The 17,817-nt window shown below is 36.6% G+C and overlaps 1 protein-coding gene across 2 annotated transcripts; it reads right to left on the reverse strand.

The window, feature by feature from the left end:
• Positions 1–579: 579 nt before the first annotated feature.
• Positions 580–17,545, reverse strand: LOC124630673. Of its 2 annotated transcripts, XM_047164640.1 has the most exons (6): positions 17,315–17,545; positions 7,897–7,963; positions 5,300–5,537; positions 2,270–5,179; positions 2,042–2,159; positions 580–1,822 (listed from the first exon to the last, which is right to left on the reverse strand). In XM_047164640.1, the coding sequence occupies exons 3-6, from the start codon at positions 5,487–5,489 to the stop codon at positions 1,759–1,761; spliced, it is 3,282 nt and encodes a 1,093-aa protein (XP_047020596.1). In that variant the 5' UTR covers positions 5,490–5,537; positions 7,897–7,963; positions 17,315–17,545; the 3' UTR covers positions 580–1,758. The 2 variants fall into 2 exon arrangements, with proteins under 2 accessions (XP_047020596.1, XP_047020600.1); XM_047164644.1 differs by lacking the exon at positions 7,897–7,963.
• Positions 17,546–17,817: the final 272 nt, after the last annotated feature.

Consider the following 17,817-nt stretch of genomic DNA (forward strand, 5'->3'; position numbering starts at 1 on the left):
GAGGTAAGGCCGCCAGAAGGTCCGACTTCACCTGACACCGATGTTACTAAGAAACTGGGAAAGTCTATCGACCATGTAAATAGGAATTCAGCTACGGTCCCACCCAAATCCAATACATTAGCCAAAAAAATGTCATCGATTCGTAAAATGTCGCTTACCGATGGAGAACGTGTGGAAGTGGATAAGACAGCACTCGAAGCCATACTTGGTGTCAGTTCTCGTATCGCGGGTGTTCAGAGGAGGAGCAGATTGTCTATGAGCACATTGGTAGCTCATGAGTCTTATAAAGACTAGCAAGTAAATAAATTCAATAATTCGATTTCAGTGTTTAATTTACCTAGTCTCAATAAAAGGAACAAATTCACTCTTCTTGTGGACCAGTGCTACATTAGATGCTCGTTATAATCGACACAAGGTGAATGCGGTGTACAATTCAGGAACTTGTTCAGTACCATGTTGCAGTAGGTAGGATTAAAGAAGCAGAAAGCCATTCACTTAGAGCTTTTAGTAGTGTATGTCAATTCTTTTATTTTTTGTTTTTATTATTTCTATCTTTCATTAAATAAATAAAAAAGTTCATAGTTATATTCGTGTATATTTTTAAAAGCATTGAGGTATTGCAATTTATTTACAATAGGTAAATGTAACGAACAATACTGTGGATGGATGGATTAACTTACGAATGTTTCACGATCTCTATGCTATCATGTCATAAATTTAGTTCCCGCTAGGAAACAACTGGTTGTTTGCTGAAACTATGCTTGCTGAAAGTTATTCCAAAACAATAGGCCGTATCAACAATCTTAATGGACGGAGTAAATTCGCTGATTCGCTTCACATATTGCATCACAAGTACATAATAACATTTTCGGAAATTTATATGTGTACAATACACTACAAGCCTGTAACAGAATGAAGTAAATGCTGTTTTTATTTTCAAAGTTGATGTAATCGTCCAACGGTGACGGCTTTGCGTCCATAGGTATTTGTTTTATGAGAGAAATGTGTTCGAAATATTTCTCGCTAAGTCTAAAGCTTTGGCAGTTATATAGGTACTCAATGATTATTTAATTATATCAGTCTGATTGCCTTTCTAATTGTCATGTGGTTATTGTTTAGGAAGTCTAGTCTTCATTAAATGATAACATTGTAACAAAATGTTCTACGACTACTAGTATATACAAGTTACAGTAAATAACGAGATCTAGCATTCCTAACAACTTTAACAATAGCTATCATAATATAACAGACTACAACGAAAATATTAAATTAGCTATAGCTATACATACAGTCTTATTTTACAGAGCTAATAAAATTTAGCGTAAACATTAAGTAAACATGATATACATTAAATGGCGTTAAATGAGACTACATATTTTCATTTCCGATACCACGTGGTTATTAAGTAGATACAATAGATATGTTGGCGTGCATTCATTTCATATTACCATTCATATACTCAATAACAGTATTAAATTAATAACCACAAGTGAAGTAGCCCATTTAACCAATATTTATTTTATTTGCCATAAGAATATTTTATTTGTAAGGCGATGTACATTTACTGTGACGGATGATAAACATTAATACGATACAATGTCACCCTAATCAATATATCCATTATTTTAATATCAATATTCACAATGTTGTTAAGTGACAGTGAAACAAGCATCTTAGATTTGCCTTTGGCTATAATTAATAAAGTGTATTATTGCACTCGAAAACACCATTGTCTCTTTGGGATATAAATAAATAATATTATTCCCGTTTCACGTCACCGCGAAAATTGCCGAGAGGTTCCACAGATCTCGACCTAGGTGCTCTGAAAAAAACAAAGGTCTATTTTAAAATCATTGTCCTAAACATCGCGTAAAAATGAAGACAAGTCAACAAATTAATTTACAAATCTCTATAGACTCTATCGGGACACAGATTCGTGCAGGACAGCAATAAAGCTTTTATTCCAGGATAGGTTCTTAAACATTCAAATAATGAAGTAATTACAGGTTACGAATGCGATGTTATCAATGTTTTCATTTACCTTCGTCTTGAAAGCGTCAGTTCTATTTTTCCTTCCTTTACTTGCTTGAAGAGTGAAATAGCACCAGCATGGCTCAGTCCGCGTGTCGGTACACTATTTACTGACAAAATCTCATCACCTGAAACAGACAAATATAGTTGATATAATATTTCTTATTTATTATTTACCTTGGTTATTTTTTTTTTCAGTCCTTACAAATGAGACCTTCAAGTTAAAAGCAATAATCACCTTCAAAAATAGTGCCCTGGTCAGCAGCCTGGCCATTTGGAAACACCGTTTTGACAAAAATACCCATTTGTCCCTTGGGTGAGTCAGTTCCTCCAACGATACTAAAACCAAGACTTTTATGTCCTTGGCCTTTCCAAAATTCAACTCTGTGTAAAGAACTGTGCGCATAATGCCCGCCATGCTGGTTATCTTGATGTGAAGCTGCAGAGTGTTCTTGGAGCCTTGATATGTGGGGGCCCGGGCTCGGAGAGCATCGTTGAGATCCTACTCTGCTGAAAAATCGACTCCGACTACTATTTCTCAATTGTTCTGGAATACTTTCGAATGATCTATTCTGGTAGAGCCTTGGCACGTGTTTAATGTAGTGTGAGAAGTTCTCTTTGATTTCGTTAGTTGCGTTGTCATTATAGATAGAATAAGGCGCAGTAGTTGATGGTGGTCTAGTGGTATGAAATGATATTGGCCTATAGTTATTTCCCTGGTTTGACCGCGGTGTTGGCGATGATCTAAGGGAGATTTCAATGTTGGTGATGTTTTGCAAAGACGCAGATTGTGAATAACAATGCCTCTCTAACAACTTCTCGTCGTCACTCTTCTGGTTAGACAGCATCGGGCCGTTGTTTACTTGAATACCAACTTCGCATTTTTTATGATGATCTGACTCATATTTTTTCTGTTCACTTGAATGTTCTTTGGTTCTATTCGAAGCATCGCGGTGATAAAATTGTTTTTCAGCAGGAAAATGTGTCTCGATTGTTATTTGATTGGAAGGCAACGGCTTATGCACAGTTTGTGATATTATATCAGGAGGAACGTTGGATGCTGGGATAGTGACAGTATTCTGTTCTAAAGGCTGGTTGTTGATTATTCTACTTAATGTTATGGGTGTAATTTCGTCGTGAGCCATCACTAGGTCGACTTGGTATCTTTGAAATAATGCACCATCTTCTATCGTTGCTTCGGTCGAACAAGAATTGACTATGTGTTGAACTTCTTTTAGTGATGACAGTCCTCGCAATACTCTACCATTAACATTAACTATTTCATCGCCAATTCGCAATCTTCCATCTCTATGAGCTATTCCATCAAAATCTAATTTGACAACAATGTATCGTATTTCATAATTGGAACCACTGCTATCAAAATCCACTCTGTGCTGTGCCAAGTAAACACCAAGACTCTCATCTAGCCTTGATTTTAGTAATCTTATTTTTCTAAACCGTTTTGTACAAGGTCCTCTACCGAAAATATCAGTTTCAGCAACTTGTGGCATTTGCGACGGACTATCAGCAGTAATATCTTGATTTGATGCCTGTTCAACAGGAAGTAATTGTGAGTGTAGAAATTTTATTTTTCTTGTTTGAACTCTTTCGTCGAGTGTTATCGTTTTGTAGACGTAAGGTTGCTTTTTACTGAGAGTTTTCTTTGGAAGCGGTGGTGGTTTTGAGTCTATATGATCAAAATTTGTATTTTTTATACTATCACTAGGAAATTTGTGGTTGTTATCATTTTCATATTCATAAGAATTACTTTTCTCTACGGGAAATAAAGCACAAGGGGTGGAACTTCGTCGAACCGGAACTTGTACACGACCAAAGTTAATTTTTTGGTTCAAACTATATTGTCTTGAGAAATTTCCAGGATTCCCATCACAAGTCAGGTCCATTGATTCCTTTCGAATCGATGCATGATTAAAATGAGAAGAATATCCTGGCGGAGAATGGTTGCTATGGTCATCGGTGGGCCGACCATCACTATCATATCCAGACTCGTTGGAACTTACATAATTACTAAGGCGATGGGTTTGCACTTCAACATTTTCCGTTCCATGGTGAATGCTTTGAGTAGATGAAGTAATTTCGGTTTTTATGTCTCGCATAGAACCTAGCACTGAACCATATTCATATACGGGTAAACTATTCCTATTACGTGGGATAAGCATTGGATCATAATCTAAAGGTGCTCTATGGGAAACCATTGAGGATCTTCGTGGAACATCGTCATTACGTCCAATCGGATACATACGGCCATCTATTTCATTGATACTTCTCATAGAACTTCGGGAAAAATCGTAATCTTTTCTTAATGCACTATTAAATAATAAGTTTTCGTCATGAATAGATATGCTATCACTGCTCTGATATCGTTCTTCTGATCGTGAGTTCGTAAGACAAATTCTATCTTTTCGGAATTTCGGAGATTTTCTATCAATTCTTTCAGACATACTTTGTCTGATTGAGCTAGTTCTTTGCTGTGAAGCTATGCTGTTTTCTTCAGGCAAAACTGATAACTTAGATCGTAAGAATGCGTAAGGAAAATTTGGTTTCTTAGAAGCTCCATTGCTTGTTTGGCCATCATTTAAATTGTTAATATTATCACAACTAACCGCTTTCGCTGAAGATGTTACCAAAGTGTCTTCCGTCAGCTTGTTGTGTTTTTTAGGAGAAGTTTTGCTCTCATTGTCCGCATTTTGTAAGTCAATATCGTCTGATGGATCATCAGCTTTTACGTATGTAGAAAGATGTGAAGTTGAACAACTGCGATACAAAGAAGGACCATTTGCAACTGGAAAGTTTTCAGGTGTTTTGTGCATGTTAAGTGATTGCGATTTGGCAGAATTCAACATTCCCGTGGAACCCATTCTATGAAAAAATGATTTAAAAGGGCTCGGTGATCTATCTCTGGATCCGCTCCGGATAGAATCAGTATCAGTATCTCTTTTTAATGAAGTAGAGTCTGAACTGCTACGACCCATTTTCCAGTGCTGTTTTTTCTTAAACTGTCCAGTAGGAACAGTAGGTTCTTCCTTTAACTCCTCATTAGGTTGGTCTTCTTGTAAAATTTCTTTAGTATCTGTTTTCTTCAACATTTCAAGTTTCTTCCCCATACGGCGACCCCACGTAGCAAACACTGAAAAGACAGAAGTAATACGTTATGCTATATAAATCATTCATTTCCCTTGTCCACAAGAATAGATATTGACAACTTATTTACTAACTTGTATTACATTACACTTGACATAAAAATTACCTTTCTTCATTTCCTTGACATCATCTTCCATAACCATGGCTGGCAATGCGGTTACAAGCGTAAAGTCGTGTGCGACGTGCGGCGCGGTGTCGGCAATGTCTGCGGCGGCGGCGTCTCTGCGCGGAGACGGCGTCGCGACGGCTCGCGGCCCGGTCACTTCCCTGCGCTTCGGCCCGCGGAAGAGGCGCATGATGACCGATCACGCAACCATCGCGCCACTCCGCACGCGCCCTCTGCTCTGAAATCGCAAAAAACAACTCGTGAGATAGGGTATAAGGTGACAAAAATAACTAAATTAAAAAGTAGGTAAATTAATTTTGCTTCAAAGCAATTATTACTGTACATTTGTATGATAAGCAACAGAAGTATCCGATTCTCATTTCTGGTAGTGGAACTTAATTTTGTAACAGTTTAATATCAGTTGTTATATGTTTAATATCAGTTCTTGAGAAATAATTATCTTAAGGCCTACTAAAAAACAGGAGCTTTCAGGATGTGAACCGTTCTTGACTGTCATTAGATGAACGTGATTGACGCACTCAGCGTAATTATACTAGCATGGTAACTAATAACATAATATAGGTAAAGAGTAGGAACGTTTATATTGCGTGCACAAGTGACTCATAGCTGGTTTTACAGGATGGCCGGAAACCCAGGCTTCGAGACGTTAGACTTATCTAATGACTGTCATCCCGATCCAATCTAGTCCACGTTATTTTTCAATCGCAAGAACTTCTCTCCGATAGTTGTATTTGCGGTAATCCCAAGAAACGGTCGTTTTAATTATAATTAATATCAAAGCAGTAGTCAGTCCGTTAACAGGAAATGTTAATAGATTATGCTGAACGTAGCTAGTTGGAAGTGGTCCCTAGTCCCTGTGGTAGTGTACTGACCCGCCAGATACAGATCAGTACATATTTAAATTTCAATTTAAACCGCTTGTTACGTGTTTAATTAAAATTAGTAATACTAATAGAGGAACCATAGAAATCAGGTATTTGCTTTCTTGTAACAGAAATAAAATTATTATTTAACAACTATCATAACCCATACATTGCTTTGATATCATGATAGTGTGATTAAATCTCGCCAAGAGTACATAATCTGTGTATTCGACAAAATTTCTTTTTTAAATGGACAGATCAACCTTTTCTACCGTCTTCCAAAAATAAAATAACCTGGGAAAGCTACGCTAATGATGTAGAGCTTGATGGCAAAGGAAACGTTTCTGCCGGAAGCGAGCCGGAGCGAGTCGCCGCGGTTATCGGTCAGTAGCAGCGTCAAGATACACAGCTACTTCATCTCGTTAATGTGTCCTACCAGAACATAGATAAACTCATTTATTTGTTTACCGCTTTTCAAGTTTTATAATAAATCTCACGCTATGCGTTCAAAGGTAGAGCCCACTTAAGTATTAAAAAAAACACTAATCTACTTAATCTAATTGTAAATGCCATGAGGTCATGTCTCTAGAAATTGCGCATGTCAATGCATAAAATTGTGCTGCTGTAGTACTGTTATTATTTATGTCCTACATAAATAGCCACGCGGTAATTACATAATGCGAGTGTGTCGCAAGCTTGCAGTAGTTGCAGTCCACTGATGACAGCGACAAATCTAGCCTAGAAACTTAATAGTTTAAATATCACTAGATTACTCTCCTCTTAAAATTCCTAGCGGGCACGAAGCTTCAGACAGACTCACTATTCCTGGACCTGATTTGTATACGTTCTTGGCAATTATGTTTTTCATCGCAGGCGCCAACGCGGATATGAACATACGCATACCTTATCTACCAAGCAATTATTTTTGTATTCGTTTTTCCGCGGCGGGAAACATTATAGCAATAAAAAGAGAAGTTTGAAAATTTGATAAAAAATACATACTCAATAGAACACAACATACTTAGATACTTACTAGAATACACACCTATTTACTTATTTTAAGAAAATCATATAAGTAGGTATGAAGAAAAATAAGATTCGGGTCAAAAGGTGGAAGCGAGTCTGGACACTGGGGAATCCCGGAGATCGCTCTTGAAGGACGAATGTGGTCATATTTACAAAGGTCATAAAGAAAGCGCATGTCCCTTTAATTTAGGTAGTCCATACTTTTAAAAAAATCGTGTGATGGTTCCTAGTACCAAAATATTAGATTGCTCATAAAGATTCTGGAACCAAGGGATGAGGTCGTATGTATTTCGCACAAATCGAAGCATTGTAGCTACTCAAATCATATTCTTGGTTAAAAGTGTATGACGTTGAGTATGGTTACTGTATGCGTTATTATAATAAAGTACCTAGTAAAGTAAGTAGAGGCTCCCGGCTCGCGTTTGACGGACATTGACATCGAGTCGCGAGGCAGGTGCGCAGCGCTAACTAATAGCGAGCGCATGATACTTATATGTGCGCACCATGCTGCACATTTTGCTTTATGAAAGTGCCACTCTATTGTTTACTTAAGCAAAAAGTTGACCTTTAAAACTCTGAGTAATGTCATTTTTTTTAATGTGTCTACCCATTAGCTCTACATTCGCATAAAGATTTCTCAGATGTGCAAACTTAGCGACGGAAGTTAAATCGAGTGCGGTGACTCACCTCATACCAGTGCACATGGGGGAGACAGCGATGCAGGCGGCGCGGGCGCAGGCAACGCGACGCTCCACTGAAACATTATACTCTCTTCACCTAGGAACTTCCATTACTTAGACTACTAATTAATATTACTTTCACATTACTATCTAAAATACATATCACAAATCACGTGCCGCATGCTAGCGTGCCATATCAAATCTAGATTAAAAACAAACGACTGCTTTCAATAATAAGATCTTGCAGATTGTGCATGATTAAATATCAGTCAATTTGTTGATTTAACTACAATGTTATATCATTTCTATTCTACGGCTAGGGATCGGAAACATAAAAATTCCGTCACGTAGAGACTTTTATCGCCATCTATTGAAGGACAATAGGGCGGCGGGCGTTGTAAGTGTTTAAAAAGCAATGCTGGATTGAGTCACGCCCGTGACAGGTGACACGCAAATATGTTGGAGGAATATGGTACCCGAGTACAAACTCAAGAGTAATGGTAAAGACAGGCACCTTTTTCCTAGGTATTTTAAATCAAAAAGACGTAAAATGTTTTTATTCCATACGACATTTAAGATGTAGCGACTTTCAAATTCATTATCTTAATAAATAAATATAGAAGCTTTGATACTAAATACTTTGGCGCAACCTGTAAAATTAGAAACGTCCGACATTAAAATGGGTGAGACGAGGTTCTATTGTTTTGAAACTTACATCATTTCTTTGTGAACACTTTTACAATGCAACAATGTGTGCGATTGTTGACGTTAAATTTACAAAATATGTAGAACTACCTATTTTAAACAGACGTGTAGTTGTAGGTTTTAATGAGAGTGCTGGTTTTCATTGAAGCGGCCTACTTGTATGAGTATAATAAGCCGCTCAGAGCAGAGTACAGCACGTAGGTAATCTTCAGCAAGGGCCGTCGCTCGGCTGCGTATGACAAATATGCTCGCAATGAGACGTGATTAAACACACGGTACGAATACGGTATCACAGTTGGTGTATGCAGACCATTTTATCTCTTTTATGGATAACATAATATGCCAGTAATACCATAGAACTACATAAGTAATGCACTAATCAAAATCTCAGATGTTAATTAAACCCGTTTTAGTAACATAAGATACCGATACATGAATTTTAATTTTGTAGAGGCAGATGGTCATGGGCTCAAAAGAGTAAAGACAATGCTGTTTCGTTTGTATGTTTAAGAAGCATACATTTCTCCGGATACCTGCACAACACAAAGGAACACCTAACTAAACATGTCGCCTAGCCATTTTCTTGGTGTTACTGGAACCTGGAAAGAGTTATTGTTCACAGATAATCTGTAAGTCTATCTTAACGTGTTTTGGCATCAACTCAAGGACTACTTTGTAACCAAATAAGTATTATATAAAAAATAATAACCCGATATTGAACCTATTTATCATAAGCTTCAAGCACTTGCATGTAAAGCGCTTTAGATTATAATATTTCATGTTAATAATTATCATAGTATGTTGCTAATGCTATTAAATTAAAACGCGGTCATCCGCCCAAGGTAGGGCTGCCATCCGTCCGGGTTTCCCCGGATTTGTCCTCGTTTGGAGGCCGTCCGGGGGCCGTCTGGGCGGGGTTTCAAGAAGTGTCCGGGGAAAACCCGGACACTTTTCATGTAAGAAAGCACCTCATTGAATTTAAGTATTTGTTAATAGTAAATGGATTAAAAATTGGTATTATTTTGTTTAAAAAAAATCGTCCTCGTTCGGGGAGAAAATGCGATTTACGCCAAATGTCCGGGTTTTTTTAATGTTTGTCCGGGTTTGGCGAAATTCGAGATGGCAGCCCTAACCCAAGGGAACGTAAGCTAAGTAGTAAGCCTTCTTGCTATTGTTTTTAAAATTACTGCTAGGTACTACCAAGTACAAGAGACGAATAAACAAGGCTTAAGGATTGATAAGTATTATTTCTGACAACTAATGAATGTCGTAACGTGTTGTTTTATCCGGGCCAAGATCGTCAGTATAAAGTTTCACTCACTTAAAAGTAACGTTTATAATGTTCACAGCAGATTGTAATTCCGCAAATCGTAATGTAAGTTTCTTACTTTGTAATAAGTAAGTTTCTAGCGGTAACTGTTTTTAACTACGTATATAATATCGGAAATGTATGTAAGAGATAATATGCTTGCCTACTTAATGAATGTAGATAAGATGCACGGTAGATTTTTTACTTTACTGTAGTTACATACCTATAGGTTCTAAAAATACATGACGATAAGCTTCAATGCTCCGATTTTTAAACTAATGTATCTTTCATTCAATTCTGTGTTTCAACGCATGGAATCTTAACGCCCAATCATTCTCAAAATTTGATGATTAAAATATGCGTCTGAGTAAACTCTACTATTGCATTAGTGGTACTGGCTTGTTTGAGTGCGGTATTTGTTATTTGCCCATCATTAGTGCGGTGCCGTTAATCTGAAGAAGCCGACATCTCCGACATGCGCAGGTGCTCCACAGCCGACGGTACCAATTAGTTGAGGAAGCATTCTATTACCAGCAAGATTGACTTTGTTCACATACATATGTAATTATGCAGTGGCAATCCTTTTTTCGGTTGGTGCGAAAATCATCAAAAAATCTCTATGGTCGGATGTCGTACCCGTACTAATTTTCGAGAATTATCCATAATTTTACTGCGTTTATAATGCTTGTGAACTAACCATTTATCATTATCGTACGCTCCGCTATTTCTCTTGTCGCTTTAGAGATATTAACTCGTGATTCTGATTTACATCGCACAATCATGCCTACGTTTAAATATGATTCTCATCATATTAAGATTAAAGGACCGCTATTATGTCTGGCGCACGGGCAATTTGTCGCTGGTACAGTTAGGGAACAATTTACAAGCGCGTGGGCGGGCGGGCCTGCGCACGCGCCTCGTGGGCGGACCCTACCATTCAAGAGAAATGCTCTTCGAAACTATCTATCCTCCTACAACCGAATGCACTTTTACGATCTACAACAAAACACGGCTTTATAAAACTCTAACACCTTAAAGCTTTGTGTAAAGCAAACAATAACAGGAATGTAGACGGCTGGTAAACATGCCGTCTGGCTTGGGAAAGCAATCACTTTTGTTTTACTAATACCTTTAATAGCCTTGTTTATTTTACAGCTTTTCGGCAAATAGGGACCTTTGTTTAATTGCTAGGGGTTTACTTAAGTAAAATAATATGTTCAACAGATGGTATTAGGTTGATGTTTCTAAGTACCTTCTTATTTGATATTTTAAATAGTGATGTACCGTACAACGGTATCGGAAGTTAAGTGGCTCCACCTTGCGTAAACCAAGCGGAGGTAAATCAAGCACGTCCAGCTATGAGACATTAATAGCTAGCAATAAAACAAACTCGACTGTTTCCTGTCACTGAATTGGAACCCAGCCACTTTACATTTAACATATTTACGATTACATATTACCATATTGGACCTAATATTTACTAAAAAAGGATTTTTAATATCCAAGTCAAACAAAATTAAACATAAAAACATATTTGAATTAAATAAAATGACTGAAACCTAACAATACCAAGGAAAATGTTACTTTAAAATTAATTAACAGGAAAACAGCACCTTGTTTAAATGAATGTATCGACGTCACTCATTATTTTCTGTTTTAATGAATTATATGATTCTAATTCATTGACGACTATTTTTAAAACTTCCTGAGCACATCAGGTATGTAGAATATCGCCGTATCTTACTTTATTATCCGGAACTCGCGGTTTCGATTAGTTCCACGTGTGATCAGCAGAATTCACCAATTATCCGTAGTTGTTGGTTATGCTTCACGGTCATGAAATGAATTCTTTAATGTGAATTCATACAAAACAGAAGAATTAAAAACATGATTCATCCTGGTTCCTTAACCCGAGGCTTATTAGCATAATTACGAAGCCACTATTAAAAAAAGAATTAACGAGCAATTAGAAACTAGGTATAGCTATAAAAATATTAATTTGAATTGAATAACGAGACAGTAATTTAGTGTGTCTTCAACTAATGAAATTATAGTCTCGAATGCAATGAACCAGCCTTCACTTTAACTCTAAGACTAGGATAGGAAGCAGTTTAATTAGTAGCTATATAATATAGCCTGCATCCGCCCGTGATTTCACCTACTACCTACCTGGAAAAGTATGTGATTCTCTCGAAACGTTATTCCGATATGAAAGCTAATATTTATAATACCTATTAATACATCCTTCATAACAACCTATGTAGTATAGAGTCTCCTCCATGGTTAACCTACGGTAACGTGTTCAAATGTATGACGAACCATTTAGTTACCTAAAAACGATTGCGTGATGCTTCGATTGTAACGAATAACTTGATCCAGTGAAAGCCGTGTTACTTAATATACGTAATAGGTACAGAAAAACCGATTCCCGGCAGCGAGCCATTCACAAGCATCTTTGATTAGTAAAAATTAAAATTCCAATTAATACTTATCTCGGCTTCGAGGAACCTGTTCGCTTCCGGAGTTACGCCAAACCAGTTCGCTGCCCAATTTGTTCTTAATAAAAACACCTTTTAAAATGTCTGAATGGCTCGTCTGCTCTCTTATTAAGTAACTACTCGATTAGGTAATTGAGTAGGTGTTAAAACATATTTTTTAACTAGACGCCTATATTTTTGATTTTTACAATTGCAATAATCCTTGCCTAGCGAGGTCGGTCGAAAGTACCCCGATACGTAACATGTTTAACTGTTTACATACGCAGTGCATTTAGCAACAAAGTATTCGCTAAGTGAACCAATAAAACCAATTTCCTGATCGTCGTGCTCTAATCTTGGTAAAAACTATATTGCCAATAACTTATGTAGATACATTATTAAAGTGTTTCTCCAATACTATAAATGATCACCCGATACTTAATGTATCGATTCAAAGTGGAAATTATTTGCAAACATTGACGCTGTTGAACTTGTAATTTGATAGGAACATACAAAAAGTTCTATATTTGGATGACAATAATTACATAACAATTATAAACTTGCCCAATCTGTCTGAAGTATGTCCATTGTGTTTACAAGTAGCACCGTTCTCACATTAAATTTATTCGTGTTAAGAATATATGCAGGTGTAATATTATAATTATAACATACCTACCTACTTACCTATTTCCTCAATGTTAAATAAATTGGATTTATCTTCCATTAAATATCTGTACTATTATAGGTGCTCTAAATAAATATTTTTCAGCGAGATATCTAGCTGCTGCGCCTGTGCCTTTCAGCTTGCTAGAGATCCTTCACGCACTCTAAAGCAATATGTAATAGCATGTCTTGCTCAGTTGTCAAAATCGAATTATTTTCATGAATTTCGGCTAAAATTTAATAATCTTATGAATCGCTGGGAGTTTGCTGTGCCTTTAAGTACTTCCCAACAGAAACATAAGAAATAGAGAAGGGCGGGTCATTTTGGTGGATGTTTCATGTAATATTTAACGTTTGAAAAGGTTTAGTTTCAGACTATTTTGTATTATTCAAATAGATTCAAGATTCATTTTGATTAACGAAAAAGAAGAGAAACGTAAGAGTTGAGCGAATTATTTTGGAAATAACTTAATTAGCAAGGACGTATTAAAGAGTCGGTGACATTTCCAATATAGCCTTGCATATTTTCGCAGAGCGCATGCCCACACCCAACATGTTTACGATTCGTGAAGGCGAAACGGCTACCGAATCCAATTTTGCATGTTAATAAATGTTTCATCGCGATAATGGTAATCAAACTTTGAATATTTCAGATTTCATTAAAAAGTATTTTAAAATGCAAATATGTAGTAGCATATCTTTCAAGTACCTACTATTTGGGCATCTTCGACTTTGGATATAAACAAGATAATATTTTTTATGTTAAAACCATTTTCTTAAATCATCTCCCGACCCTTTTTCCCAACTATGTTGGGGTCGGCTTCCAGTGGAACCGGATTCGGAAAACCATTTCCTTAAATGATAGTTGGAATTGAGACTTAGGTACTATCCTCTGTTGAAAGGATTGTTACTTGCAGGTTATTTTTATTCAATATAACTTATCATGCAAACTGATCTGTTATTATGATATTCACTGACTTACAAAATAAAAACATTAATTTAATCTTAATATTCCTGAAGCTGTCATACTTGACACGCACAAAACATCCGCATTCTGCAACCAAAGTGATACTCGAGACCGTGACTTCAAACGTAGTGGCAATAAATTCTGCTAAAATATGCTCCGACGCAATATGTATGTTTAATTACCGAGGGCGATGTTGATGAATTGTCCAGATATTAATGCGCGAGACGGTCTGGTGGCATCCAGGGCGCATATGCGTGTGCGCACCACGGCCCATTGCGGCCGAACTCAATGAGCTCTGTTTTATCTCAAGTAAAAACTTTAATGTTTGCAGATTAGCTCGCCCGAGATGTGTGCTCACACTGTACGTAAGTGTAACACGCTGTACATAGCGCATGTTCTGAACATTAACAACTGGAAACCGCAGATGATTAAAGTGTACGTTTTACATTTACGCAAAGCCATGGTTCTAGCAAGCGGTGTGTTTAATCACGGATTCATGATTATGAGCGTTATTTTGCTTGATTTTCTAACCTTGATAGCGTGTAGCATGCTGATGCCTTTAAATGATATCGTGGACAGCACGGCCACCATGACACTCAGCTGTAGTAAGCACTAAAAGTGTGTACATAGCTGGCAAGTGTGAGCAGTAGGTAAATACCTAGCCCGTGTCCAGTGTCAATGCACCGGCGGCTACATTTATGTTTTATTTATTTAGTTTATGTAAATTCATTTGCTTTTTGAAATCTTAAATGTTTGTTCTTTCTAACAAAGATGTTGAGATTTTTTAAGCTTAATCATGTGTATAAGATGTTAAGTACCGATTTAAAATATTATTATTTTAAATCAAGGTATGTAATTAAGCACACAGGATGATTTCAAGTTATTTATGCTATTGCACAAATGTTGATGGCCCACAACGGATATAACTATAGTTCGGCCATTCAGAGAATGCGTTCCTGACACGTCGCGATTGAACTGACGACGTAACTACATTCATTGATTATTGATATAATAATGTTGTTTTAATGCTCCTCAATTGTTAAAACGGTAAACAACCAGCAAAAATATTTTTATCGTAACTGCAACGCCATTGCAAAGTTACGTCGTCAGTTCAATCGCGACGTGTCAGGAACGCATTCTCTGAATGGCCGAACTATAAGTACTTTACAACATATTTAAGTATAGGTCGTAAAGTATAGTTTTAAGGCTGTTTTGCCACAACTGTTACCTTGAACACGTAAATGTCGCAGCATTTCATGCATCGATTAACAGCTATAATTAATAAGACAAGCTGATTTTATTATTATGACACCATTTAAATTATTTTAATTTCTGAAAGTGGCATCAGACTCACCAAAGTGACGTAATTGAGTCACAGATATTCGATACCAGATGCAACATCATTATTAGTATTCAATAATTCAAAAGATCTTGCGATACCACTATAACTTGAAATTGTACACCTAAATAACATAAAACTATAAACTAAACCTGGCTCTATGCATGTATAGAAAACTATGTAGAGGAAATGTCGATACGAAATGATTTAACCATCTGTCGCTCGATATTAATTTAATGCTTGTTAAAAAGAAAGGCAAGTTAAAGAAAACGTTTCTAGTTATACCTCTTACAAAATAGTGGAGCAATTAAAGAGAATCGTTTAAGTGACATCAGACAAACGAGTTCAGAATTTGTATCAAACATTAGTTTTATTGTTTTTACCTTGTTTGTGTGATAAATAAACGAACGTTCGATTATTCGCCAAGGTGATTGTCACCTAATTGTAGTACGCTAGCTCACGCCGGGTGTGATCGCGATGACATTTTACAAACTTGTTCATTTAGTCGAGCACAATCACCCTCGGCCGAGCATTCTCTCAGTCTCGGATCTGGACGGAAAATAATCACGGCCATAGCAGTGTTTATTACAAAGTGTAGTAATGGATCCGTGAGGTATCAAATGCGAGTCTCGATGACTGCAGCATTGCTGCTTTAATCTTGATCCTTGATCCTCACTCATACTTTATCTCCGAACACGTGTCCATTTATTTGTTTTATTAACTAATCGCACGTTACTATTTATCAATTTTATTTTTTTATAAATTGGGACGTTTATTTGATATCAATTAATGTTGATTTACTTAATGCAACTGGTTCGGCAGGTGTTATTTCATTTGCTTAAACGTTTAAAGAGTATTAAATTTGTTGCAGCCAATAATTTATTTCAGACTAATGAAGGAAAAGTAAAAATTGATGAGATTAAATCACATTAAATGTTTAGAATCAATTTATTAATTAACCATTGTTCTTTTTATTTGCCATTATGACTTAAATTCTTATTTGAAATAATGACTATCTTAATTAATGTGACTCAATTTTATGCACTCTTTAATCAAATCGCCAGTTTCATACTTATTCACAATTAAACTGAAATTACCAAAATCATAATAAAAACTGCTTAAATCGAGCAGCTATTTACTTAAAATTCCAGCCTTGAATGTTTCAATTAAAACTACTTTCTGTCGAGTGTTATGAAATATGAAAGAGGCACATTTTTACAGTATTTAACAAACATTGGGAGCAGCTGTTCGGTCCGTTCCTTTCAGTAACTCTTTAATGTCTCCTCTACGGGTAAAAATATCCGCGTGTGATGTTACTGAAACATCCTCCCTTCTAAGATATGCTTACTGAGTGCTACGGGATACAAAACGAACTTGGATTTTTTACTTTTGAAAGCTTTCAAACGTTGATATATTTTTTTTAGGAGAGTATTAAATAATTTCTGCGTAGAATTAATTGTCGGTACTTACTTTTCAGTGGCAATAATAATCCGTTTTTGTGAAAAAAATACGGTTAAAAAGTGTTCCACAAACAATTAGGAATTTCAGAAAGATTCACTAACAGTCTAATTTGCAATAAATGCATTATACTTAATTTGAGACATTGAATTTAAATTTTTACCAAAGCGTATCTTTTGACCTCGTTACTTACTGAGGAGTGAAATATTTTTTATTTATTGTTCTACATTAACTTCAACTATAGTTTTAAGTTAAAAGTGCTTTTTAAACGCTTTCAATAAAACTCAGTAACATTTTTTGCTTTGCGTTTCAGTGCCTATAAATTCAACTACTTATTGTTTTTTTTTTACTTTTGTGCACGATACTAAAGCAAAAAATAATAATACTTATATTTTTTATTTCTATGTTTTAGTTAACTTGGCAACCTACCTTGCTACAACCTGATTACTTTAGAAATTATTTGCAATTAAGAAACTTAAAAACAAATTAATTGAAGTAAGTACTCACATTGATACTTGATTATAAAACTTGAAACTCAGTAATTATCCTGAACTGTCTAATTAAAAAATCAGAAGGCAAATCACATGGCAAACACAAACACGTCAGTATTTAGGGAGTGTATCCAGCAGCACTCGGGGCACAGAGTCATTATCAGTGGTCGGCGCGTAAAGACATGCGGATCGATCCCAATGCGGGAATGTTTTGATAAGCGGGCGCGGCGGGCGCTGCGGAGCGTGGGGCTCGGTGCGCGCGGCGCGACGGACTGCCGCCGCGCGCCGCAGCGCCCGCCGCACCAGCTCGTGATAAGCCGGCCCGGCTCCATGCGACAAGTGCATCCATTCATTCCACGCGGTTACACTCCCCCGATTTAACGATTCAAACAATAGCTTTATGAATAAAGCCAATGATAACGACCTAGGCCTATTGTTTTCGGTGCGCGTTGTGTTTTCGTAAACAAGCCTCACGCCAACCGCAACATTCATTTCAGAATGAATGACAGCTTATTTATT

The sequence above is a fragment of the Helicoverpa zea genome, chromosome 1 (assembly GCF_022581195.2).
Source record: "Helicoverpa zea isolate HzStark_Cry1AcR chromosome 1, ilHelZeax1.1, whole genome shotgun sequence".
NCBI lineage: Eukaryota > Metazoa > Arthropoda > Insecta > Lepidoptera > Noctuidae > Helicoverpa > Helicoverpa zea.

Bases quoted from the DNA above. Each gene is read 5' to 3' on its own strand.
- LOC124630673 (XM_047164644.1), bottom strand. From the start codon at position 5,489: ATGCGCCTCTTCCGCGGGCCGAAGCGCAGGGAAGTGACCGGGCCGCGA. The intron at 5,180-5,299 runs GTAATTTTTATG...CTGTCTTTTCAG, and splicing joins TGTCAAGGAAATGAAGAAAG to TGTTTGCTACGTGGGGTCGC. The intron at 2,160-2,269 runs GTGATTATTGCT...TGTCTGTTTCAG, and splicing joins CCAGGGCACTATTTTTGAAG to GTGATGAGATTTTGTCAGTA.